Source organism: Pollachius pollachius, assembly GCF_949987615.1.
Source record: "Pollachius pollachius genome assembly, chromosome: 16".
Taxonomy (NCBI): Eukaryota; Metazoa; Chordata; class Actinopteri; order Gadiformes; family Gadidae; genus Pollachius; species Pollachius pollachius.
In genome coordinates this window covers 15,275,813-15,301,634 of record NC_136949.1, presented here as the reverse complement: position 1 = coordinate 15,301,634, position 25,822 = coordinate 15,275,813, and the positions used below count along the sequence as shown (strand labels likewise).

The 25,822-nt window shown below is 45.6% G+C and overlaps 3 protein-coding genes and 1 long non-coding RNA gene across 5 annotated transcripts; 2 read left to right on the top strand and 2 right to left on the bottom strand.

Moving 5' to 3' along the window:
* Window positions 1-3,816: 3,816 nt before the first annotated feature.
* On the top strand, window positions 3,817-4,928 carry LOC307087671. The gene is made up of 3 exons (XR_013812506.1): window positions 3,817-3,916; window positions 4,563-4,686; window positions 4,914-4,928. It is a non-coding gene; the product is annotated as an uncharacterized lncRNA (long non-coding RNA).
* Window positions 4,929-5,604: 676 nt separating this feature from the next.
* Window positions 5,605-14,877, bottom strand: lats1 (large tumor suppressor kinase 1). 2 transcript variants are annotated; one of them, XM_079753867.1, is made up of 8 exons: window positions 14,740-14,877; window positions 13,620-14,093; window positions 13,175-13,325; window positions 11,240-12,924; window positions 9,296-9,878; window positions 8,839-9,021; window positions 8,486-8,592; window positions 5,605-7,397 (listed from the first exon to the last, which is right to left on the bottom strand). In XM_079753867.1, the coding sequence occupies exons 2-8, from the start codon at window positions 13,965-13,967 to the stop codon at window positions 6,885-6,887; spliced, it is 3,570 nt and encodes a 1,189-aa protein (XP_079609993.1). In that variant the 5' UTR covers window positions 13,968-14,093; window positions 14,740-14,877; the 3' UTR covers window positions 5,605-6,884. The 2 variants fall into 2 exon arrangements, with proteins under 2 accessions (XP_079609993.1, XP_079609994.1); XM_079753868.1 differs by lacking the exon at window positions 14,740-14,877 and having other exon boundaries at window positions 13,620-14,174.
* A 632-nt stretch (window positions 14,878-15,509) lies between these two features.
* Window positions 15,510-19,017, bottom strand: nup43 (nucleoporin 43). The gene is made up of 8 exons (XM_079753299.1): window positions 18,829-19,017; window positions 18,555-18,674; window positions 18,232-18,309; window positions 17,857-18,019; window positions 17,539-17,674; window positions 17,029-17,180; window positions 16,571-16,687; window positions 15,510-16,019 (listed from the first exon to the last, which is right to left on the bottom strand). Exons 1-8 carry the CDS (start codon window positions 18,946-18,948, stop codon window positions 15,793-15,795), a joined length of 1,113 nt encoding a protein of 370 aa, XP_079609425.1. The 5' UTR covers window positions 18,949-19,017; the 3' UTR covers window positions 15,510-15,792.
* A 310-nt stretch (window positions 19,018-19,327) lies between these two features.
* Window positions 19,328-25,653, top strand: pcmt (protein-L-isoaspartate (D-aspartate) O-methyltransferase). The gene is made up of 8 exons (XM_079753886.1): window positions 19,328-19,460; window positions 21,593-21,697; window positions 21,806-21,837; window positions 22,038-22,142; window positions 22,275-22,395; window positions 22,736-22,821; window positions 23,323-23,492; window positions 24,630-25,653. Exons 1-8 carry the CDS (start codon window positions 19,406-19,408, stop codon window positions 24,640-24,642), a joined length of 687 nt encoding a protein of 228 aa, XP_079610012.1. The 5' UTR covers window positions 19,328-19,405; the 3' UTR covers window positions 24,643-25,653.
* The last annotated feature ends 169 nt before the right edge of the window (window positions 25,654-25,822 follow it).

Here is a 25,822-nt window from a genome sequence, read left to right as displayed (position 1 = left end):
CCCCTGCTGGTACATTCCTCTCCACTTATATATCCTAACATTTGGCAAATATCATTTTAAACCTTCACTATTTTCTACTGTATTGGTTACTTATTTTGTGTGAATATTTTTTATGTTGTTTGATTTAAATGTTTAAGATTTGCAAGCACAGCCCATTTAATACAGTTGTTCCTTTTTATGTGGATATCAATGTAGACAGGGCGAATCATAGCACTGATTGAAATATTTTAGTTATCATGATATATGTTCCTGTCTTTTGTTCATTTGTTTCCACATGAAACAATATGTGTTCATGCAGTAGAACATTCCAAGTGATCGGCTGTCACATTTAGATTTTTGAATTTCGCTTTGTTTGCACCATTCATTTCACAAAAAGGAAATTAATTAAAAGGTCTACAGAGTGTTACAACACGATCGATAAGCATAGCAGCATGTCATCTTAAAGGGAAGTCTCTCTCTCTTTCTTTCTGTCTCTTTCTCTCTATTTCTCCGTACCTCTCTCTCTATAAAAAAATGTCTATATGTGGCGCTGGATTCTAAGTCGAAATCTTTGAATTTCATAATTTGTGAATCAATATTGGCAATAAATAAAAGCGGGAAAAATAAAGTTTATTTTGATTAGAATCAAAAGTCTCTTTAAAGAGAATGGGTAGATTTAAATTTTACCAAATATTCAGTTCACACCACAGTGGTGCTACAATGAGAACACACTCTGTCGCTAATGACAATTTAACCTTCAGCAGAACCTTTTCTTGAAGAGCCATACATTGTTTTGTTGAGACTCTATACCATTATTTTATGAAGTATCAATTATTTGTATTTTATTTGGATTTATTGAAATATTTATTGACGTTCCCTCTTACCTAAATTGATGATGATCGGTAATAAGTAAAGAAAGGAAGATCCATCCATCCTCTTTACAGCTCCTGTTGGTGCTTGCCCTGTTGCTCAAGCCCTCTGGGCTTTGTGTCACAGCAGAGTGCAGAAACATAAAGCCGCCTTTCACGTCAGAGGATACGGTTTAATATACCCGCATTATCGGAGGCACACTTTACTGCTATTACTGTGTCTGTGTGTGGGTGTAGTAGTATGTGTGTGTATGTGTGTGTGTGTGTATGTGTGTGTATGTTTGTGTGTGTGTGTTCGTGCAAGTGTGTGTGTTTGTCTGTGTGTGTTTGTGTGTTTATGTATGTGCCTGTGTTTTGGCGTGTTCAATTGCCACTGTTTAACCTGAATTGAACCAACTCAGAGATGCACTTTATGAGAAACTCTTCACCTAACAACACTTGATTATGGTGGGCTCAGAGAAACAACCCTTTCAGTTTTACAACAGCCGTTAGGTTTCATGTATTCAGTCCAATTGCATCTGAAGATATAATAGAGGGGTGGATATGACATGAACAATTCTGCCAACTCAATCAAAAGGCGGCAAAAGGCAAAGTAGCTTATAAAGCAAAGTGTCTCCCATGATCAAAAATGAATCCTTAACTTCAATGGATTTCAATGAAATAGCTATTGATGTGTGTCTACAGCCATAATTAGAAGTTTTATTGATGGCGCCAAGGTGAATCCAGTCAGAGGAATGTCAAGAGAGTGTCAAGGAGAGCCAAAGCCACTGCGTCATGCTATCGATTTTCTATTGCTGTGAGGTTGAATAGGCAGTGTCTTTCATCCATTAGTTATTGGCTTTATGCAGGATTGTATCGTCCTTCATGTGGTGTGTATGTGTGTGTCTGTCTGTGTGTGTTTCTACAGAAAATGAATGATTGTCTCAGTGTTCAAGAGCATATTCATCGATCCAACAATGCATTTTGGTACATTCATGGTATACAATTGACACATAGACAAACACGCATACACACACACACACACACACACACACACACACACACACACACACACACACAAATACACACACACATACACACAAACATGCATCCTTCTGACATACAGATGCACTGAAACTCAAAGAGTGGAGGAGGCCTCGGGGAAGACCCAGGACTAGGTGGAGAGATTATATCTCCACACTGGCCTGGGAACGCCTCGGGATCCCCCGTCAAAGCTGGTCAATGGGGCCCAGGAAAGGGACGTCTGGGGTCCCCTGCTAGAGCTGCTTCCCCTGCGACCCCACGGTTGAAGATGAGTGAATGAATGTAAAAGAGGTTCTGCAGGTCCAACATTTCCATTGTGAGTTGGATGGCTCCGGTTTAGCCACTTTAAGTGGTCTGCAGTTGGTCCCAGCAACATGGAAGTCAAGTTCCATCCTAAACCTGTTGAAGATTCGTCACTTCAATTTCATATAGCCCTTAATCACAGGTACAGTCTCAAAGGGCTTAACAGGCCCTTCATTTATGACGCCCCACTAAATAGGCCCCCAGAGGACAAGAAAAATAAATAATTTAGTGACTCCACAAACACGCGTCGATATAATCAGATACTCCATGGCACAAAATACCAACCAAACACAGGCACTTATACCCAACAGTGTAGATGTAGGCTACACACACACACACACACACACACACACACACACACACACACACACACACAGGCGCTTACAGGCAATTGCGCCAGTACACAAACATGCACACACTGGCACACATACACACACACACACACACACACACACACACACACACACACACGCACCCCAGCTGCTAGAGTGACAGTGTTGAAGTTATAGGCCTGTGTGCCAGGATGTGCGACAAGCTTCCCACAGTTATTTATCGCCAGAGGGAGGAATGCTGCGATGGTCCGCGCAGCCCCCACCCACTGTGTTGTTCAGCACACACACGTGGAATACCAGGACACCGCCATAACCAATGCACTGCTGGACATGCGTTTTGTCTATAGGTAGATCGATAGATAGGGCCTTGATAGATAGACAGAACACACACACACACACACACACACACACACACACACACACACACACACACACACACACACACACACACACACACGTACACAAACACAGGCGCCTACAGGCACTTGCGCCAGTACACAAACATGCACACACACATTATAAAATGATCCATTTCCATTCTTGTTTTGAACTTTAATAACTTATATTAGCAGTGTTTTCTCCACTCAGAACTAAAATGTCAATCAATTGCCTTGATCTAGACCTATTGAAAACCAGAGTGTTCCTTGTTCTACTATTTTGTCATAGAATTTTGAAGATTTCTTAGAATGTTGTGTTTCGAGGGCAACTCAATCAGAGACCTTTGCATGTGTTAAAAGTAATTAGCCCATCTAAAGATTATTTTTAAGTGATGAGTTATCAACCTCTAAGCTTCAGACTCCCATTTTCTCCCTTCTTCTGAAAAGACTTTAAGCACTTGCACACAACCGAGGTCAGTCTTCTCAAGATGTTGACTGTGCTTTGCTGTTCTCTTGTGGAGATTAGAAAAACGACATCTCTTCTGTTCGATCTTTTCTAAAAGATTTTTTTCTTAGGATATAAATGTGTCTTTTACTGATGAAACAATAGTCCTACTTAAAGCCTGTTGCGTATATATTGTACTTTAATCACATTAACGTTTTCAGTGGAAATGAATGAAGTTCAAATTAATTTTCTCCAACCTTCTAATGAACGACTATGGCACACACTCACTCATAGGCACTCAATTACACTTTGACATAAATCTGATAAAGGCCAGATATACAGGTCGGTGTTGACATCACGAAATATAACTAGTAGATAATATTAAGTAAATCTTCACACGATTCACATGCCCGGCCAGAAGATGGTGACAACCGTCACAACCCCTCCTCGAGCAAAGATAACAGCCCAGAAAAAGAGCGTTTCCGGAGGCACCGGATGCTACGACACACGACTTTGACTTCCAGTCTGCTGCAGCATTTCCCCACCAGCTCTACTGACCTTCCTCCTGCAGTTAAGCCAACTCAAAAAGTATGTATGTTTTTATTGGTGACACGTTATTTGGAAAGCACATAAGCTGTAACGTAGACAAATATTAGAAATAAATGACATACGAAGCTAGTGGTTTTCTATTCCGCAAGAAGGGCACCTGCATTGCTAGCTAGTAGAGGTTAGCCGAAGCTAGGCTACCGGGGGGCTGAATGATAGATTTGTATGCATGTCATAATATGTGTGCTTTATTCTTTAATTCTCATAGATTTGTATCAAAGTTGGGAAATTATAAAATACCTTTCCATGTCACCGCCCAGCTTAACTCTCTAGGCACCGGCCTTTCCTAGTACCTGTAGTCGTCCCGTCAGCCTAACCTATATCTACTGTTGGGGATCGTCTCACCTACAGTCCAGTCATGTCACTGCAGCTCTATTAAAGGCTGCTGAGAAAGATTTGTATATACACTTCATACGCACAACTCTTAGACAAATATTTTGATTACAAGTGAAACGGTTGCAAATACTGTCTAGTCGGATGCTCTCTGCAGTACTGGAAAGGTCATAAACCAATGACTAGGTTCCACGATCCCCTGCCCACGAGAGATAGATTTGACCATTCGGCCTGGAGATTGTAAACAATATGTAGACTTATCACCAGGCATAATGTTGGCTGCTATCACCCACAGATGGCAGGCCGTATGTTCGCAAACTGGTGGTCCAAGATGGGCCCATACTACACAAAGGCATACCAGGAGATGTGGGTGGGAATGGGCCTCATGACATTCGCATACTACAAAATCTCTTATGGCGGTGAGTTCCAGAATTCAGTTTGAGATGGTCTGTGTTAAATCCCTTGTTCCCCCAACCTCTGCTTAATTTAGAACATGGATTCACCATCGAATATACCAATGGTCAATTCTAGATTAAAGAATTGCACAGTAGCACTGGGAACTAGACAAAGCTGTGTTTACCTTGGAGAACTAGACCCTCTTGGCTGTGATTTTGTCTTAATTATTGCATCTTTTTTCTTATTACAGGAAAGAAGGCTGTTAGTAAGTGAACTACCCTATTTATTATCCATGCATGGCTTATGTTCAGATTTGTTATATTTCCCAATTTGTATGTAGTATTAAATGTCTTCATTAAAAACTCAATTGTTTTAATTCAAAAGTATACATTTTTATAGTTTACAAATGATGAGCTTCATATGATTGGTCTGTTACAATCTCCATTTATTTGTTTAACCTTTACAGAGCCTGCCCACTAAGGCTTTCCAATATAATGAACCATCCATCTGGCTGTGAAGACTTCCCCCACTGCTCAATTCCCACCTAATGTTTATTTTAGACAAATAAAGTTCTTTGTCAACATGAAAGTGGTGTACATTTTTGGCTTTTACTATTCATATACACTAATGAGATCACATTAATTTCCTTTGTTTGATCTTCTAGATACTGTTGCTTGGATAAACAATAGGCCCTAGGAAAATAACTTGATGTCCATGAAGGCACAATGGCCATACTAACAAAGGCAGTGATAATGTGGGCATTATGATGCACAGTATCATTTATGTGAAAGTGTTGCTGAACTTTTGGGTGATGGTGTTTGGACATACAGTACTGTATTTACTCGCCATCTTTTATTCCTATAGTTTACCAGGTAAACTACAAATTCGATCAATCAAGAAGACTTCATTTATTTTTTTCCATCATTTATTCATCACCCTCTTCCCCACAGCCAAGTTCCCAGCGTGCATCTCTCGTACACATATTTCCACTTGTACATGACATGAAGCCATGGCCCATAACATTGCAGAGCTACTTTCAGATATCCCTTCCTAAGTACCAAAGCACTTTACTAGACGCCTTACGGAGTAGTAAGAAGTACATCAGGGCTCAGTCCTAAATTGCAAGTTCACCAAACCAACCTTCTAACTCCCATACATCTACACATTTCTCAAGCCTTTATATTGCTAACACGTATCTCACGCAGTCTTCAGCAAGTGGCTAAAGAAAAGAAAGCATCACTAATCCAAATGTTGAAGCTCTGGACTACATTTCCTAATCCAACAGTTGCGGTGTTCATGCGCAAGTGAGGAATCCAATCGGGATATGTTTTGTTCTGACAATTTGTAAAAAAAAAAAAAAAAAAAGAGTGCTTCTGGTAAGTGGAAAGTTGCTATATGGATGTAAAAAATATAAAACAGCCCCCAGATATCTTATTGGTACACAATATATCAAGTAGAATGAAATATTAACATCAAATAATGGTGTATTTTGTCCTAAACTGAGAAAACTGAGGCTGGTGCAGTGAGACACTAAAGAGGGCCTGCCCTACAAAGGAAACAATACATCTATTTACATTAACTGTATACAAACATCATTTATAAATACATTAAGGTATAAATTAGAAATAAAAATAAAACAAGTTTCTAGTCATCTATCTAAAGACTCATTATTTAGAATGCCATTGAGATTATTCCCCCCACCCAAAGGTATTTGGTCAAAGACAGTAGGAGATCAAAAAGGCAAGGCTATGGAGAATTAAAGTGTTACTTATCCCTGAAAAGATTCTACAAGTCCTAGCACTAAATCCCACTATTGCAACAGTCTTGAAAAATAAATTAAAAAAGACAATTTTCAAATACAGCAGATTCCACTAAATAAAACCCAACTAGATTCACCCATACTTTAAAACAGCATCTAAAACAAAATAATCAATAGGTACAGTTTGTTGAATAAATTAAGGCTTGGGAAAGGGCAACACGTTTCTATAAGAGCGTATTTTCTGTGTTCACTTCAACCCTGTGGACAACACACAGGGTGACCCCCTGGGCTCCCCACCCAGGTTTCATGTGCGTTCTCCGGAAAAGTCTGTTCAAAAGGAGCTTCCCTATGCGCCATGTTTTTAATGCTAAAAAGCAGCCCACACACACACACACACACACACACACACACACAGCGAGGGGGGTTGCAGAAGACACGCCCCCCCCCCCCCATGCCACAGTGCTACACGTACACAAGATCCTGTCCCCCCGAACTGCCTCCCTCCTGGCCTCCCTCGCCCTGCGGCGGCGGCGGCTCCTCCCCCTCCGGGTCGGAGCCCTCCGCGACCCCGTACTCCTCGCCCTCGATGGGCTTGGGGCAGCCGTTGTCGTCGAAGAAGCGGCGGAAGGTGAACTCGTAGAAGGCGTGCTCCGGGTGCTTGCCGTTGCGGAACCAGCCGGCCAGCGTGTCGTTGTGGTCGCTGCTGCCACCGCTCCACAGCTTGCCGGGGTCCACCGGGTCGAAGTTGGACGTGTCGGTGCAGTGGGCGATGGTGGGCACGTAGGGTGCCTGCTGCTGCCGCAGGCCGCTGCTGAAGTCCACCGAGGCCAAGAAGGCCTGCTCCTTGATCTCGTCGGCGCCGTTCTTGCCCAGCCGGTCCTCGGGGCCGCGGCACAGCTTGACGATGAGGTCCGAGGCCTCGGCGCTCAGCTGGGCCTGGGCCGGGATGTGCAGTGCGCTCTGCCAGTTGATGACCTGGGGAGAGGGGACAGGGTCACCATAGTGCAGCAGTCACCCCAACGAACGCTGTATTACTGACCGCGTGTTGGTCCCGTCGGGGAAGACGGATTATCAGATCAGGCTCGCCGCAAAGGGTGTGCAACGTTTTCATTGAAACGTTTGTTTTCTACTTTTTGCAATGCATGTTCAATAAAACGTATTAAAAGGAGACGTATTATGTTGTTTTCCCAACAAGTAAACATAGTAAATGAGCTGTTTGCTGGATGTAGCTTTTAGGAAAAAAATCTCGCCTAACGCTGTTCCCCTCTGTTTCAGTCCCTTCAGAATGCGCTGTTTCTGGTGTCTGTAGCTTTAATGCATTGACCAATGAGCTGTCAGACTGAACCACAGCATGGAGATGAAGGGATTGTTGCCGTTTGCGGACTCCTGGAGCTCTATATCTATATAATATAATATAGGTATTTATATTATATTATATCTAATATCACGGCCAAAAGCTATGTGCGCCTCGGATGATATTATGAATCATAAAGACTGCTGCTGACTTCTCTGGTACTTCCACAACAAGTAAAGACTCCTGGGGGTTATCTCGGCCATGGTTGAGAAGAATTGGGGGAAAGGAACTTTGGCTTTGACTCTCTGAAGTCCATATTGAACTGCGACATGGAGGAGAAAGGGATTGTACTCGGGGAGCTGAGCTGCTGGACTGCCGTCGAGCTCCCGCCGCCGGAGCTGCTCGTCCGCTGGTCCACAAAATCTTAGCTATGCTCTGATTGGAGGGGGGTTGGGAAGTGGGAAGTAATATTCAAATTTGCCCCCTTCCTTCGTAGGAGGGGGCGCCGAAACTGACTTGCTCGTTTGGTAACTGTCGGCGGGATACTTTCTTTTTTCAAAGTTTGTATTCGTGTGGGAGCACTAGAGACCCAAAATGACCCAAATCCCAGGAAAAGTGTTGTTTTCATAATTTGTCCCCTTTAAATGCACATTCCAATTTTATCCATGTACCATGAAGGGTGAGAAATGCTCTCTTCTCTTCAGAAGTGAGCACGTGTGTGCCATGCCAAATTCTCATCGGGATTTTCAATAGGGCCATTTCTACATACCTTCAGCTGGGTTTCGAGAGGTGTGGTGGCCAGGAATGGTGGTTGCCCCACCACCATTTCATAGAGTATGACGCCGACACTCCACCAGTCACACAGCTGGGTGTAACCTAAAAAACAAAACAATGGTCCACACAGAGAATGAAATACAGTTAAGAGTTACACTAACCAGATAAGGAACATAAAAAAGGCATTTATCTCAAGTATTTATAAAGAATGCAAAAAAGGACAAAAGCATGAATCCCATGCACTCTTTCCCTATATGAAGAGACCCTCTTTTAAACCCCCCATGGGTTAAACCCCCCGTGGGTTAAACCCCCTGTGGGCAGCCTGAGAGGCGTGTGGCGGGGCCGTACCTATCCGGAGCAGCACCTCGGGGGCGATGTAGTTGGGCGTGCCCACCAGCGAGTGGGCCAGGCAGCGCTGGTGCTGCCGGGCCTTCCGGCGCTCCAGGGGCTTCAGGCGGTCCGCGCAGCGGCAGTTGGCCGGGTCCTCCCATTCCTTGCTGAAGTCCATGCTGTCCTGTCGGACGTGGTCGCCTGGAGGAGAAAAGAGGGAAGCATCGCAGGGCATCCAGTTAGACCAGGGGGCCGCATCGGATAGGTTGTCCTCCTGTTTTTTTGACCTCCACCCATCGTTCAATGACTGGCTTGGGTTTGGCTATTGCTACAGTTCATGAGACCGGGATACTAATAAAGGTGCAGGAAAACAAATGACGAAATAATGGCCTGACTATCCAGCAATACTTGCCATCCCGCCTGCTGGGGTTTGGAAAAACTTCAATCAAACGAGGTAAAAAGACAAAGCGCTCACCGCTCTGGTAGTACTTGGAGTCGTGCGTCCAGCGGAAGCCGGTGCAGAGGCCGAAGTCGGTGAGCTTGATGTGGCCGTCGCGGTCGATCAGGATGTTGTCGGGCTTGATGTCGCGGTGGATGAAGCCCATCTTGTGCACGCTCTCCACGGCGCAGGTGAGCTCGGCGATGTAGAAGCGCGCCAGCTCCTCCTTGAAGATGCCCAGGCGGATCAGCAGGCTCATCATGTCGCCGCCGGGGATGTAGTCCATGACAAAGTACAGGTTGTCCCGGTCCTGGAAGGAGTAGTAGAGGCGCACCACCCACTCGTTGTCCGCCTCGGCCAGGATGTCGCGCTCCGCCTTGACGTGGGCCACCTGGTTGCGCAGCAGCACGTCCTTTTTGCGCAGCGTCTTCATGGCGTACAGCGTGCCGGCGTCCTCCTTGCGCGCCAGGCACACCTCGCCGAAGGCGCCGACGCCCAGGGTCTTGATGCGCTTGAACATGGACTTGTCCATCTTGGCGCGCTTCAGGCGGATGTAGTTGGACTCCTTCTGGCTCAGCATCATGCGCATCTGCTCCTGGGCGTCCTGGGACAGGCCCACCTGGACGGAGGAGAAGGGTTAGGGCCTGGGTCCGGGGGGCAGTCAGCGGACACGGGGACAGACATGGATGCAGTGTAGGGCGGCTTCTTGGGCACTACGGTGCGGGTTGGATGTGCGGATGTGCGGAGCTCGTTCTGGAAAGCCACTGATTTTGATTGCGTCCGAGAAAGTTAGGCTTCCTGGGCAACTACAGTATGAGGCTACGGTTGATGTGTGGAGCTCAGTCTGAGTAGTGGTTTATTTTGATGACCGCCTCTGAGGGATGGTTAAGCTTCTCAGTATAAGGCCACGGTGCGGTTTCATACACAACGCCGCTCATTGTGAAGCTATTTACACAACGCTATTAAAAAAGTACCACCACAAAGTTGCCGTGGGTCGTAACACGCCCTTTCCTTCCCAGAACTCTCCACACAACATTTTTTGAATAGGAAACCAAGCTGAACCAGCGGGTTCACTTGCCCTTTAAGGTTAACTAATCTGCTGGGTCTAGAATTTTTAATAAATCTTGTTTTTGTGGCCAGCCATTACACTCTTTTTAGGAGAGTAAAAATGCAAATGAATCAATTAAATCGAAATATCGCCCAGCCCTACTATTGAAATCATGTCTATAACATATCATTGTTAATGGTTTATGATCCGTTATCAGCAACAAAACATGTTTGGTATTTTTCTATTTAAATAGGTTCTACTTATTTCACTTATCGATGACTCATCCACTACTGCCTCCGTGTGAAACAGACACAAACCAAGTTTTTGCCAACTGGTATCTCAAAAACAATAAAAACGAACCATTGCCAAGTATCTTCAATACACACTGTTCTCCCAACACTTCTAAACTGCATTTTTCTGTATCAATACTGGCACTTTAAAGTTGAATCCAAAATAACAGCAAGGTGTTATTTATAGTATTTGTAAAAGCAAAGGTGTGGATGCAGGAATGCTCATCATCATGCACCAAGGAACAGACATCATGCAGCCATCCGAGAGGATGGGAACCAAACTTAAGTGCAAATTACGGGTTACTAGTGTGCGTATCAAATGACAACAAAATACAAAAGACACTTTTACCTTCTCACATCAGCTGTTAGTGACAGCAAGCTTGAGAAAAGGACGAGAAAGAGCAGCTACGAACGAGAAGAAAAACAGGAAAGATTGAAACCAAGATGAAACAAACACCTCTAGTAAGAAAAGAACAGACAAGAGAATCCCTTGGGAACAGTAGGAGGAAGAAAGACAAAAGCTTTGGAAGAAGAAACACAGGTCAGAGGTTAGGCATCATTTGAAGCGGAAGAATAAGGAAGACTCTTCCCCCCTGTGTGGTAAACACACATGTTCTACACCACCATATCTGCCCCTCTCACCCGCTGCATCTCGCTCTCCAGCTGCTTCCGGCGGCGGATGCGCTGCTGGTGGTTCTTGAGGACGTTCTCCACGTGCTGCTCCATGAAGAACTTGAAGGCCTGCGGCGAGTACAGCGGCACCCTGGCCGAGTCGCCGCGGGGCTCCTCGTCCTTCTTGCTGTTGCGGCGCACCGGCACGGGGGACGTGGTGATCTGCTTGCGCTCCTTACTCTCCGCCCCGGAGGAGCTGCCTTTGCTGCTGCAGCCGCCTGGGCCCTCGGGGGCCCTGTCGCCGCCACCGTCTCCCGCTCCCTCCTGCTCGGCCTCGGGCGACTCCTCCCTCCCGGCCCCGAGCCTCGAGGCACCGCCGGCCTCGAACGACGGGGGGCTCGGGCCGGGGGGCGGCTGCTGGAGCAGGTGCTTTGGGTAAGGGGGAGGGGGGCCCTGGTAGCTGGGGACCTCCGCTACCACCGGGTTCTGAGCTCCGGGGGCTGGCGGATCTGGGTAGCCATTTGTAGGATGAAGAAGGGGGGATGGCTGCTGCAGCTGCTGCTGTTGTTGTTGTTGTTGTTGTTGTTGTTGTTGTTGTTGTTGTTGTTGTTGCTGGAGCTGTTGCTGCTGTTGTTGTTGTTGTTGCTGCTGTTGTTGTTGTTGCTGCTGCTGCTGATGGAGCTGTTGCTGCTGTTGTTGTTGTTGCTGCTGCTGCTGCTGCTGCTGCTGCTGCTGCTGTTGTTGTTGTTGTTGTTGTTGTTGCTGCTGTTGCGGCGGCTGCTGCTGCATCCAGGGCGGGTGTGTGGGCGCCACGGCGGTGTGCAACTCGGGCTTCTGGACGCGCATGCTCTTGACGGGCTGCAGGATGGGGGCCTGGGTGATGGCGGTGACCGTGGTGGCAGACGGCTGGGAGCCCGCCGCTCTGCTGCCCAGCTGGTGGCTGTTGAAGGAGTTGGAGCGGGTGGGCACGTTCTGCTGCCAGGAGGGCGACAGGTCCTGGTGGTTGCCGTTGGGGGAGGACTGCGGCGGGGCCTGGGACCAGGACTGGGGATTGTACGTGTCCAGGTTGTGGCTGTTGCGGTTGGGGACCAGCATGGGCGGGGGGAGGTTGCCCCCGTTCATGTAGGAGGGGGAGGAGGCCGGCCCCCCGCCCTGCCCCTGGTCGGTGGGGCTGTGGCGGCTGCCCTGTGGGCCGGTATACGGGGGAGGCGGCTGGCGGCTGCCCCCGGCGGTGTAGTCCGCCTGCGGGGACGGGGACCAGCCGGGGGGGAAGGTGAACTTGCTGCCCGCTGAGCTCTGCATGATGATGGGCTGCCGGCCGAGGGGCCCGGGGCTGATGCCGCGCTGGCTCTGCGGCGCGGCGCCGGAGTAGCCGTCCTGGGGCCACGCCCCCTGGGGCACCGGGGAGACGCGGGGAAGGTACTCCATGTTGCCGGAGTAGCGCTTGGTCGACGGGTTGCTGTCCCAGTTGGGCGGCGGGGTGACGCTGCGCACCTGAGGCTGCAGGTGCGGGTTGCCCCTCTGGCCGTTGCCGTGGTGACTCTGGGGGAAGGCGGGGGGCGGTCCCCGTGCCGACAGCTCCCCCTGGGGGCCGGGGCTGTCGGAGCGGTACACCATACCCTCCAGCCCCATGGGGCTGTGTCTCTGGGTCAGAGACTCCTTAGAGCCCTTCCAGCTGGACCGGCGGACCACGGGCTGCTGGATGTGAGAGGCACCTGCCGGCCACAACCAGAAACAAGGACTTGACATCTCAAAATAACTTTCCTCAACTTCCTTTGTATAGTCTCAAAAGGGCTTAGCAGGCAATATGTTTATGACACCCCCCGGACCCGAAGCCCCATAGAGGGCAAAAAAAAACCACTTAATTATCAAGGAAGAATCACTGTTGGGGGGTACCCTCCTTACAGGATGATCAGGAGTGCAGTGGGTGCCACCATCTCTGGGACACACTCTACTGAGACCCACCTGGAGCTTTGATGCCAGCGTTGATGGGGCGGTTGGCAGTCACGGCCATTTGCTCCCTGGCTGGGTCCGGGTAGCTCATCTTACTGATGTACTCCAGCGCGGCCTCGATACTGCGGCTGTTGGTATGCTTCAGAGCACGGATCCCTATTTCCTGAAAATTTTATATTTTTGTTCATGGTTAAATTCAGTTTCCTGGTGATGGCGAGTGCAACCATGTGGTCATACCAGCTTGCCTGCAAACTGTAGACGAGCTAAACAATTAGAAGGAAACAGTCTGCAAGTATTTTGTCAAACATAACAATAACTCAACCAGTAGGCCAAGAAGTCAATATTTACTGAATACACTCCCAGTCTAGAAACGTACCCCCCTCTTCAATGCCCAAGTCTGTCAGAATGCCAGAAAATAAGTGTATTTAATAACCAACACGAATAGTCTCATTCTCACCTCTTCAAACCCAGCTGACATAAGCCACATAAGCATTTGATTGTTCACTTCGCTCGTCCCACCCGGATTAAATGGCTCATTGGCGAAAGGCATGAGGGACTTTCGGATCTCCTGCAATGCTTTGTGGTATGGGTTTCTGGCGGACCGACCAGGTTGTCTTGGGTCTTCAGGGAGCATTTTCCCAGAGCTGCCCATCTCCACCTTGGCCAGGTCCGAGGGCCTGGGAAGGTTTCGGAGACTCTCACGGATTTCCTGCAGCATTAGTTGGCTGTTGCCGCTGTTGCTGCTGACAGGGAACGTCTTGGGTCTCATCTGTCTGTATCCTTCGGGTTTCTCGCTTCTCTTCATGTAAGAACATGTGTGATGACGGTCAAAGGGATGAAGAAGAAGGCAGCACTGCTCTGCAGCGTGGGCACCAGGTTTCAGTTGATCACGACTCCAGTATCTTCTTCACGTGCACATGCTTCAACAGCACTGTTGACATGACACAAAGTGTGACTATGAACTCAAAAGGTCTACTCGTTCATGTTCACCGACATAAAGACGACAGGCAACTTTACAACACAACAAGGACAAATGCACCGACCTCTCTAGAATGATGAACTACTTACAATGGAATGCTAGTTGCAGAACTGGATTTAGCTATGTGAGGCATGCGTTACACAACAACACAAGTATGCTTCAACCATGTTGGGCGGCAGGTTTTACATAACAGCATGGGAAATATCAGCATATGTGTACGAAGCCACCCATGTCTAAAACGACAATTCAGCTCAAATAACCCAGCATCAGGTGCAACTCCCGTGGATCCACTTGCTATGGATTAGCTGTGGATGCTAACAGGGGGAACTGATAGTGTGCTAAAGTTGCATTGCTATATGATGGGCTGCTTTGTAATATTCCCACTAGAATAACACCACAATACCCTATGATTCTCGTTAAGTTAGTTAGCGATTTGGTTAAAATAGTGCCACTGCGGCCTGATGGTAACCGGATGGCATCCATTTCGGTTAGCCAGCCTGACAAGCTAGCCGGCTAACGTTACCTATAAAACAGGTCGCAGGTTCGCCTAATAACGCTACACACATTTATCATCAGTCAGGCTTTGGGAAAGACTTACCAGTGGCGAAACGCTATCGATCTCCTCCCTGCGAATACTATTAAATGACAAATAACGACGGCCCGTAGCGCCAATTGCGTAACACACACGTATTTTTCTATTCGTTTCCCAACAATGCAGCGCTAACGCTCTGTTAGCTGTTAAATTCCTAGGATGTCTGAGTGACAAGGACGGCAACAGTACGTCAAGTGGCCACTGAGTTAACCATGCACAGCCCCAGGGAGGATGGTACTTTACCTCGGCAATAAAAGTGTAGTGGATCAAAGTAGCAGTAAGTGTATTAAATGGTTCCAAAGTCCCTGACATAAACATTCAATCGACAAAACAACTTATGAAACAGTGCACTGTCTGTATTTGAATCATAAAGAAAGACATACTATGAGCCACATGTACAGCTCAAAAAATACTAAATTCCCCTTGCCTATGTTTGAATAACAATTCCCATTCATTGTCATTACAACCTTTTTATTTGCCTAGTGCCGACCACTTTCATGCGGGTTGAATAAAGGTCAGGCTCAGTCACACCATGCCATCAATGGAATGCATCCCCTTTGTTGTTGTATTTAACCAACTCACAATGACATTCCAAGTTGATGGAAAACATTTGCATTTTGTTATGAAATTTGCATTTGTTAAACCTGTAGAACTCAGTCAAATCCACATATATATAAATGTAAAAAATAATTAAAATATCTGAAAAATATAAATGCAAAGCAATTGCTGTATATGAACGGGGAGGAATATTTCGTACAGAGAAAATCTCAGAAAAGTGGATGTATTTTTTTATTAACAAACCAATTTAATGGACTTTCTCACAATTATCAAATTCTTGGAAGGTAAATAAACAATCATGCATGCAACCATTTCACTCAAAACGACCCGGCAGGTCTAACGCTCACAAAAATGTTGATGCATCAATTGTAAAATATATTCCCACAGCATTCTTTTAAAAAAGTGTTGAGGTGTCAACTTCATATTGTAAAAAACAAAGTGTGATGAGAAGGAAATGGCATGGGGAAAAAACAACAACGCAAACACTTACGAAACAGTTATCTACACAGGCACCTGTCTGTTCACAAAAATTGCTTCCCCGTCGGTGCCACAGACAAGGCACTGTCCGAGCACGTCCAGACTGTTGACCGACAGGGTCTGGCTGGGCAGCATGTGGGTGGTCTCCAGGCGGCCCTTACTGGAGTCGCCACTGAGCCAGGCGCTGAGGGACTGGCCCCCTCCTGCTGGGGCAACCGCGCTGCGAGAGAGGACGCTGTTGTTCCTGCCGCCTGGATGCCAAACACACAAACTATCAACTGTTATGTCTTATGTCACTCAAAGAACCAAATGCGTGGTTGGGGAGGGAGTGGAATATATGTACAAAGAAATTGAAACACAGAACGTTGAGTGAAATATGAATGTTGCAATGTGTAAAAATGAGCCACTCCCTGTTAGTAGGCAGGTGACTTTCAGAATTAAAAAAACAAATAACAATGCAACTATGTAGCACGAACAAGCGCAGCTCAGCTAGCTATGTGCATGAGTGGGAGGGCTTATGGGAGTGTTGTTATTCCATTTAGTGTAAACAAAGAGTTGCGGGCTGGCCAGCATTCTTTGAATATATCTGTGATTTTATTGTTTCATTTATTGAAATCAATATTGATCATTATTGACTACAGATATTTCCAGGTTATTTTAAGATTAGGGCTAGTTGTAATGTTAAAAATTAGGATTATTAATTAAAATATAAATATATAATTTATGGACAACTTGCTACTCTAGCTATGCTTAATCTCAGATGGGCGAAAATCCTGAATGATGAAGTCCAGGGGGGACTTGCCTTGTAGGAAGGACGCACTCTCGGAGCCGGACGTCATCTCCCAGTGCAGCAGCGAGCCGTCCTCAGAGCAGGTGAACAGGTGGTCTGGGTTGGTGGGATGGAAGTGGACTTCCCACACTAAAACAGAGAGGACCCAAAATCAACACACATGAAGCAACATTCCTTTCAAGATCATGAAATTTACCTTGGTTTCTATTTGACATACATACATAAGTAAAAGAAATCCAAATCCAAATGTGTTTGTGTCCATGCGATTCAAGCATACATTTTAAGTGTCATCATATCATAACACTTAAAAAAATCAAAATAATAATCCTCCCCCTCTGCCAATTACCTGTTTCACTTGAAAACGCACCACAATACTGTTAGCAAGAAATGATTTATATGTGTCGTGCGCCCTATCCCATGGTTTCAGAGAGAGGAACAAGGAGGATCGTATGACTTTCATGAGGGCTTACTTTCAGCGGTGTGCGCCTCCATCAGCGAAGCGGGGGCCTTGCCCTGCCTGGCGTCCCAGATACAGAGCATGCCGTCCTGGCCCCCCGTGGCCACGATGTGCTGCTGGTTTGGATGTCTGGCCACGCAGTGCAGGGGAACTCTGTCCCCAGTCCTGGGTGACAGAGAGTTTAGGTTCACACATCAAACAGTTCTTTAAATAGCCTTATATGTGAGAATAACTTCTGTGACCGCAAGTAGGTCCCAAGCAGGCCGTCATCCTTCGTGTGGGTTTAAAAGTTTTTAACGTGCTAGCCGGGAGAAGTATTAACAACCCGGGATTGGTGTATTCCCGTCTGCATTTTTCATCTGTTTCTAAAGGCATATATAAAGGGATAAGTTTATAGATAGAGATATGGATAGTTTTGGAAACTGTTCTACAAAGATATTTGAGAAAAAACAAAATGCCACACTGTCTAGTTTGACAGTGACCACTCAACTCAGACTTTAACTTGTGTTTAGGAGGACCTTACTGGGAAAGTATCTGTGCTGGTGTGTTGCTCTGTTGTCTGAAGTCCCAAATCTTGATTTGACCAATGGAGTTCACCGTTAGAATCTCTGTTGTCCTCAGGAAAGTCACAGCATGAATGGTGCTGCTGTCCGCATTGTCTGACAATATCATCAAAGTCAAGTGTGAGTCAATTGCATGATGGCTTACATTGCAAAAATATATAATCTGCATATGATGCAGAAATGCGACATGCTCAAACTATTTTGGGGTGTTCATTTCATTATGTTAGTTTATGTTAATGCCTTCAATCTGTAAAAAGGGAGAAACTCAAAAAAGTCACCTATTGTACGGATAACTGCTTGCTGGTCTGCCCTGAAGAGGTTTATCCTGCCGTCTTCACCGACAGTTACGATCTCGGGGCTTTTACATACGACCCCGGTGCATGGAGCATCGTCACAAGGGTAATGATGTGCTCTCGTCCAACGCTGGGAAACTGATAGGGTCTACAGTAAGGGGAAAGATAAATGATGATGGTATATGCCAGTAAAATAAATAATGCAATAACTGTTCTTTCTGTACCATTCCACTATATAAAAACGTCTCCATTAACATTAACATAAGTTTTCAGTTGGCTTGCTAAAGACAGAGTCTGCAAGAACGAGTCTGAAAGATGTCACGATTCGCTTATTAAAGGCTTGGTTTGGAATATGAATACCTGGCTGTTTGGGTGAAGGTGGTATATGGTCACTGCCCCCGTTGACGACGCCGTCACAATTCTTTCTTGGTCCAGAAACTATTATTGTCAGTGAATATCAGCACAAACACGTATAACTGTTAGGATAAGTTATTATTTATGTATTTCGTCCCGGAATTCTACTTTGCATCATAGTTTTCCCTATCAGAGTCACTCTGTTGCAAAACGTTATATCAAAGTTAATTGTTTATATTCTATTGTATGGACAAGGGAAGACCATTATGAAACGTGATATATGTATCCAAAATAATCATGATTCTTTCCACCCCAGGCAGGTATCTTACGTTTAGATCCAGAACATCTCCACCATGCTTGCATTCGCATAAGAGCTGGGGATCTCCTTCAAACTCAGCTTCCATATTAGAAATCACTTCTCCTATGGACCAGATGGAAATCTTGTTTTCCTGTAAAGTATTGACAATCATTTGGATATAAAGGGTTAGCAAGAGGCTACACGTTAATAATATTTGCAATACGTTATTGATAGTGGTACTATACTATCGAATCAAAATAAGATGGCTCATTCAGCATAACACAACTGATGTACAAGCTTCCTACCTCGTTGTCCCACGATCCAGTTGCAAAGACATCTGGTTGTTGTAACGCGGAAGATGATACCGGCCTCCATCTCGTTTTGCTTATTTTCTGGGAGACGTATTTGGCATTTGTACCCTCCATTGAAACAATACACGTTTGTGTTGTGTAAAGTCAGCACGTACTGGATTTAGCTTAGCCAACTCTCATACACTACCGCCTTCACTTAACCTGCTACGGTGGCCAAGAGACATCAAACTCTTCGTAACCAAGTCCCCCTAGCGGCCAACCACCGAACAACTGCGACAAATCCTATGCATAAAATTTGTAACATTCGCAGAGTGTACAATTCCTGTGTATTGAGCGTAGGTAAATGCAAATGAATACAGTTGTTCCATATATTAGGAGCTAATATTCAAAACAACTGTGTTATCCAGGACCATGCTAGAGAAGTGATACGTTGGTGGTGATGTATTCGCGGTCTGGCGCCGCCTCCCAGACTCCATCCGCGGCCGAGGTCCTCAGCTTCCTCGGCAGAACCTTCGGCGCAGGCGCGGCACTGACACTTGCTGTCTACTTGCTCCACAAATTGTGTTTAAAAATGGCCTGGAAATCTGGAGGAGCCAGCCACGCGGAGCTGGTCAACAACCTTCGCAGTGAGTTGCCGCACATTCATTCTCAAAGTGAAAAGAATACCTCGGTAATTTTGCTGGAAATTAAAACACAAGAGCGTGCATAGCTAGCTGGGGGCTAGCTATGTAGTTCGGAAGCATGATATGTGTTGTTGACCTGAAGTCACTTCTCTCCCCACCCCTTCTCCTCGCACGTATCCGCTCGCAAACCATGTTCACAGGCAAGAGCTTTGAGGACATGGACCCAGTCATATTTTTTAATTATTATGAATGTAGATGTGACTTTCTCTGTTTACAATGCCAGCCTGTGCTGTCAGGACAACGGCTAAAGATGCGTCACTGCGGCTTGTTGTTGCCTAGCTGTGGCAGTCCTGTTTGTTCCCCTGCTCAAAATATGTCGCCAACATCATTGCGATTTTAATTTGGAAATGGATAACGGTACCATGCAGCAGCTAAAACGAATACTATGGAAGGGTTCCAGTTGTATGACTTCAATAATCTGTGTTTAATTGGTCAACCCATGATAAACTGTACAGTTGTTCACATGCAGCATAGGGCTCCTGATGTTCTCATTACTGAGGGATGCTCTGCCCTCTAGTTCACCTGGTATTTAACCTCCTGGGCTTAAATGCTTCAATATCAAGCCTATTACTGCAAGACATGTGAATGAGGAGAATACAGCTTCCAACATTTAGCATCTAGTAGACTTGTAGACATACAAGTGTACATGCATGGTTAGTAGGCTAAAGTCCATAATATTATTTGGAAGTTGGTTCAGACGGCAAGCTTGGTAAAACGTTTGGGTGATATTGCTTGCTGTGGGATTCTTGTATGAGACATTTTGATTTTGAATTTGTAAAGCATTACATTGTGAAGGTCATAAATTATTTTAAAGGAAATGTCTATACAAAAGTGATATATTTTGAAGAGATTCAGGATGTCTTTGGACGTGCATTTGTTTTCCTTTACTTTGATTTTGCCGCATTATTGATTGCATTGGATTTGGTTTGTCTGTAGCTGTATATGGAATTGCTTTGAAGCCATTTACTTTAAAGAGAGTCTTAGTTTTTCAGAAACCTTATTGTATCTCTGAATTATAGCCCTAGTTGATTTCATGTTTTATTTTTAACAAAACTTGAATGTAAGATTATGGGAACATTATTAACAGGCAATGTTCTGCCTAACATAAGGGACACACACACACACACACACACACACACACACACACACACACACACACACACACACACACACACACACACACACACACACACACACACACACACACACACGAACACGAACAGCATGAAATTAAAGAGTGAATTGAAACTGCTCTGGCGCTGGTCTTTGGCACTGATATTCCCTGCAGTGCGTGTGTCGTGTCTGTTATGCTGACCGCTAGCCAGCCAGTTTCTCTGAGGGTGAGAGGGTTCTTGTGGGGCACCGGCTGTCTCTGGCACTTCCTGCTGCCGACAACAACTGCTAGTCCAAACCTGCTGTAAAAGATCATTCAGAGAACAGTAACTATTTGTTTTTCACAGGTTTCTGACACAAGGAGTTTGAGTCATGTTCGGCCCTAGCTGGCACAGTCAAATGTCCTTGTATGACGGTATCCCTCCGCAGTGGAGTGGTGAACAGAAATCAAAAGGGTCACATAACCATATACCCTGACTTATTGGAAGCACACTTATTATTAGTGTAGCTGCTGCTGCTGGTATGTAGAGGCAAAGAAGGGCAATGTTTTAGATGTTTTGCATTTTGTTCATTCAATGCATTCTTTGAAAAGCACTAACATGCCAGACCTAGCACTTTAATGCTTTTTTTAAGTCTTTTCTTAGATTCTTCAATTCCATCTCACAAAGTGAACATTGTTACACTAATTCCCCAGCCATTTCTACTGAGTTCAAGACTGAGTTATGTCTTTAATTGAAATACATGGCAATGTATCATATTGTTATAATATTCATGGAAAAATCCAATCTATTTTATTAGGTATGTCTGGCCCTAATCCTACTCTATTACTAAATCCACTACTACTAAATCCATCTGTGATTCTCGTGTTTATATGTTCAGAATTTCAGATAGCCACAGCATTAAAAAAGACTTCCCCAGGCTTATAATATCTGTCATAGCCATGTGACTTGTTTCCTCTTCAGAAAATGGCATCATCAAGTCAGACAAGGTGTACGAAGTCATGCTTGCCACAGATCGCGGTCACTTTTCTAAATGTAATCCCTACATGGACTCTCCACAGTCAATAGGTAAGTACACAGTCCAATCATAAAACACAATCTACAGTCCAAGAGACCCACGCCTAATTGAATTTCAAAGTGTCTATTCAATTTTAATTAAAATTTTGTATCTTAAAGGATATCAAGCAACTATCAGCGCTCCACACATGGTAGGATGACACAGCGTTTATCTTCAGCCTTTGACTAATTGCTCTAATAATGACTAATAATGACTGCTGTAATAATGACCTTCCGGCTACATATTCGTACTGTTGCATGCACGATCCTCGTGCAAGAAAGCAAAAGCCTGAACACCACACCCCCCCCCCCCCCCCCCCCCCCCCCCCCCCCCCCCCCCCCCCCCCGACAGCACGCATATGCCCTGGAGCTCCTCAACGACCAGCTGTACGACGGGGCCAAGGCCCTGGACGTGGGCTCCGGGAGCGGGATCCTCTCGGCCTGTTTTGCACGAATGGTGAGCCCCACGTCACGGGGGGTACACAGAACTGGGTTCTCATGGAGTCAATTCTCTCCCGTAGGACTGGTTTTGTTTTTGAGTCGTTCCATACTGCAGCAGTCACAGAGTTAAAGCGGGCTTTCTGTACAGGTGGGCCCCACGGGGAAAGTGATTGGAATCGATCACATCAAAGAGCTGGTGGACGACTCAGTAAACAACCTGACGAAAGACGACCCCACTTTGATATCGTCGGGCCGCGTGAAGCTAATGGGTAAGCTGCTGTCAACTACGGCATGTCCTCCAGCATATGGGTGTGTTTGTTTTTGGTTCTCGTACAGTTCATTATGTCATCCTCAATTCATTCTTTACTCATAGCTTATCTCTAGGCAATGGGCGGTTCCTCATATTTTAGAACTGTGTTCAATTGAAAAAGTGTTTGTCAAACAAGCTACAGTGCCTTGGTCGATCTCTTCCAGAATCAAGAAGTGCTGCACAAACTACCAGGGAAACAGCACTGAATATTCATCTTGTGAAGTGTCCAAATTTCATACCCCACAGAGCCATTGTCAGTTACGTTCCGATCTCTATTTCTATGTTTTATTTATCTCCAGTGGGAGATGGGAGGATGGGGCATGAGGAAGAGGCCCCTTACGATGCCATCCATGTGGGGGCGGCAGCGCCCACCGTGCCCCAAGCGGTGAGTCTGCGTCCCAGCATTGTTTTAATACAAAGGCATTGACCTACGTTTACCACCTGGAAAACATACAACATGAACGAAAAAGATGGTGTTTAAAAGCTTTAAACACCGCCTCCAGTACCCTCATTAGGAGAATAAAAGCCACGGGCCTATATACAAATTGTACACGAGTGCGGCGATGATTATTCACTGAATTACATACAAATAATAAATAAAGATTGTGACATGATCAATAGATCCCCCACTCGCACAAACAGGTTGAACAAGCTACCTACTAATAATAACACTGCTAATTCGGTAATATAGCCTGAATCTGAGAGGTAAGCATTGCCTTGGCTCGTGGCAATCTGTAGGTTGAATTTAGTTTGATGAGGCCACAACGTGACAAGAAGCTATAATGTAAACAAGGGAAGTCTAATCATTTTAGTAGTATAATCTGATCACCACTATACTCGATCCCCCCCCCCCCCCCCCCCCCCCCTACATGTCTGACCCCCCCAGCTGCTGGACCAGCTGAAGCCGGGCGGACGCCTCATCTTGCCGGTGGGCCCTGCCGGGGGCAACCAGATGCTGGAGCAGTACGACAAGATGGAGGACGGCAGCACCACCATGAAACCCTTGATGGGGGTGATTTATGTGCCTTTAACAGACAAAGAGAAGCAGTGGTCCAGGTGGAAGTGACTTCCTTCTCCCTTTCCTCCCTCCCCCCCCCCCCTCTCTCTCCTTCTCACGGCGGCAAAGGTGAACTGGTGTGGCATGGGGGTGTGGTCTCTATTCGCCGGGCTCCTCCTTGACCTGCTCGTTTTAGACTTGATTTGTTTGAGGGGTTTTCCCCACTTTACCCCCTATACCCGACTAACTTTCTGCACTTTCTTTTCATTTCTCCTTTGAAGCACGTCTCGATATTGATATTGATCTAACTGTGGTCGGATCCTTTAAAATGATTAAATTGGAGTGAATAAATCCACATTTTTAAATGTGCTGTCCATAGATCCTAGGACCGTTATCATTGTAATCCAACTGGTAATATATACGTTTATGTACGTTTATATTTACCTCAACCGAAACTTCAGTGCCATAGACAACTTGCTACTGCTATTTCTGTCTTGGTAATGATATTTGCCCTGGTGTATGGCAAGTGCCATCACTGATACGATGACATGCACTGAGTCATGTTTCATCAAAGATGGCACTGTCCCCAAGGTTTGCTGCAAAGTTTATGTCTGTTTTCGAATTGGTTCACTTGTGTCCTATATAGTGCAATATTTGGGGCATCACCATGTTGTAGTTGTCGGAAATTTGAACATACAAATCCGTTTCCCTATAGAGTACACTAGTTAATACCCATAATGTACATTTATTTCCGCCCTGTAGCCCATGATGTATAGCTGTTTCATTGTAATCTGGATCATCTTAAAGAGATGCTTGGCCCATACAGGTTGTTTATGCAAATGAGCTCTATGGGATGACAACCTAATTCCTTGTTCCCTAAATAGTGTGCTATATAGTGTTCACTAGGTAGGCTAAATGAATGAGGGAACAAGTGAGCCAATTCGAATACACCCTAGGTCTACTAAAAGCCTGCGAGTTGCGTGTAACAGAAGGTGATATATTCTTACCTAATTGTAATGCATTGATTTGAGTCATGGTTTTTGGCTGTTTTTGGTAGTGCCTCGCTGCACTTTGCATGGCGGCTGCCTAACTGCGACCCCCTCCTCCTCCCCCCCTGACATGCATGACGTCCAATGGTTGTGTTCTCTTGACATCTCCTAACGTCCACGTTGTTGTTTTTTCCTTTCCTCTCACAGGGATGAACTCTGAAGAGGAAGACGCCACAATGCAAATTGAACTTTAGGAGAACACTAAAGACTGAGGCTCTGTCCCCATGGGGATCCGTTGTTTTTCAATGCCTCACGTCACATCACATACCATAACACGTATTTCTGTCAGCTCATAACAGTACGACTCTGATGCTACGGCCTTGAAGGGGCGGGCAGGGTGCTATTGGATGTTTACGAGTGGGATGCTTACAGCTGAGCACTGGGGAGTGAAACGGAGAGAGAGGCAAAGGAGAGGTCTCTTGTTCATCTGATTTTTATGCATTATTATTTTTTTCCGCATTGCTGGAATTTTGTTTGTGTGAAGTGTGTGTGATTATATTTTATCAGTTAAATTCCCCACCATTATCGCCAACAGGCCATTTTGAGCGTATACAAAGCTGCACATAAGTACAATGCAACGGTAACCACGACGAGCTTTAGGAGGAAAGGCATTGCCGCCGTGCCCCAGAGTATGTCTCACTCCATCACCCGTCCCGCTTACAGTCCAAGCGCTTGCCTCCTTAGCCCAGTCTTTCGCTGTCCTTTCAACACACAGAACGCACGTTCAAAAGCAGCACAACTGGGAGCTAAGCTACGCAGCCTCGTTTGGTTTGATGATTCAGCACTTGTAGTACATGGCACACTTACACTAAGAAAATGCATCTGAATGCTAGCAACTGCTATATTACATAAAGATGGGAGCACTAGTTATTCAGAGGAAAGTGCCAGAGCAGTGCTTTTCATCTGAGGATGATGTTGCTTTAGGTTTTGGGTTTTTGTTGTGAGATTTCATTCATCATCCAGTGCAGGCTCTACCAGTTACTGGTAGGGAATTGGGCAGTCGCTGCTTTGCCAAATTAAACAATATAGGCCTACAGCAAATGTCTGAATTCTTCTGTTGTGCAAATCTTTGAGAAATGGATTAAAGAAAGCACGTGTGTGGTGTGACAGTTGAGGATGCAGCACTTTCAAACTTCCTGGAATGATATGTGACAATAAAAAGATGCTGGTGTATTTTTTGTTTCTATTTAACTAAAAGAAGAAGCAAGCTAAATTCGGTAATAAACTTTTTAAGACACAGGATGTAGAGGCCATATAGACATGCATCTAAAAACAATCTGGTCTGTAACATATGTTACTGTAATGATCAGGCACATACTACAGATTTAAATGACTGCAGG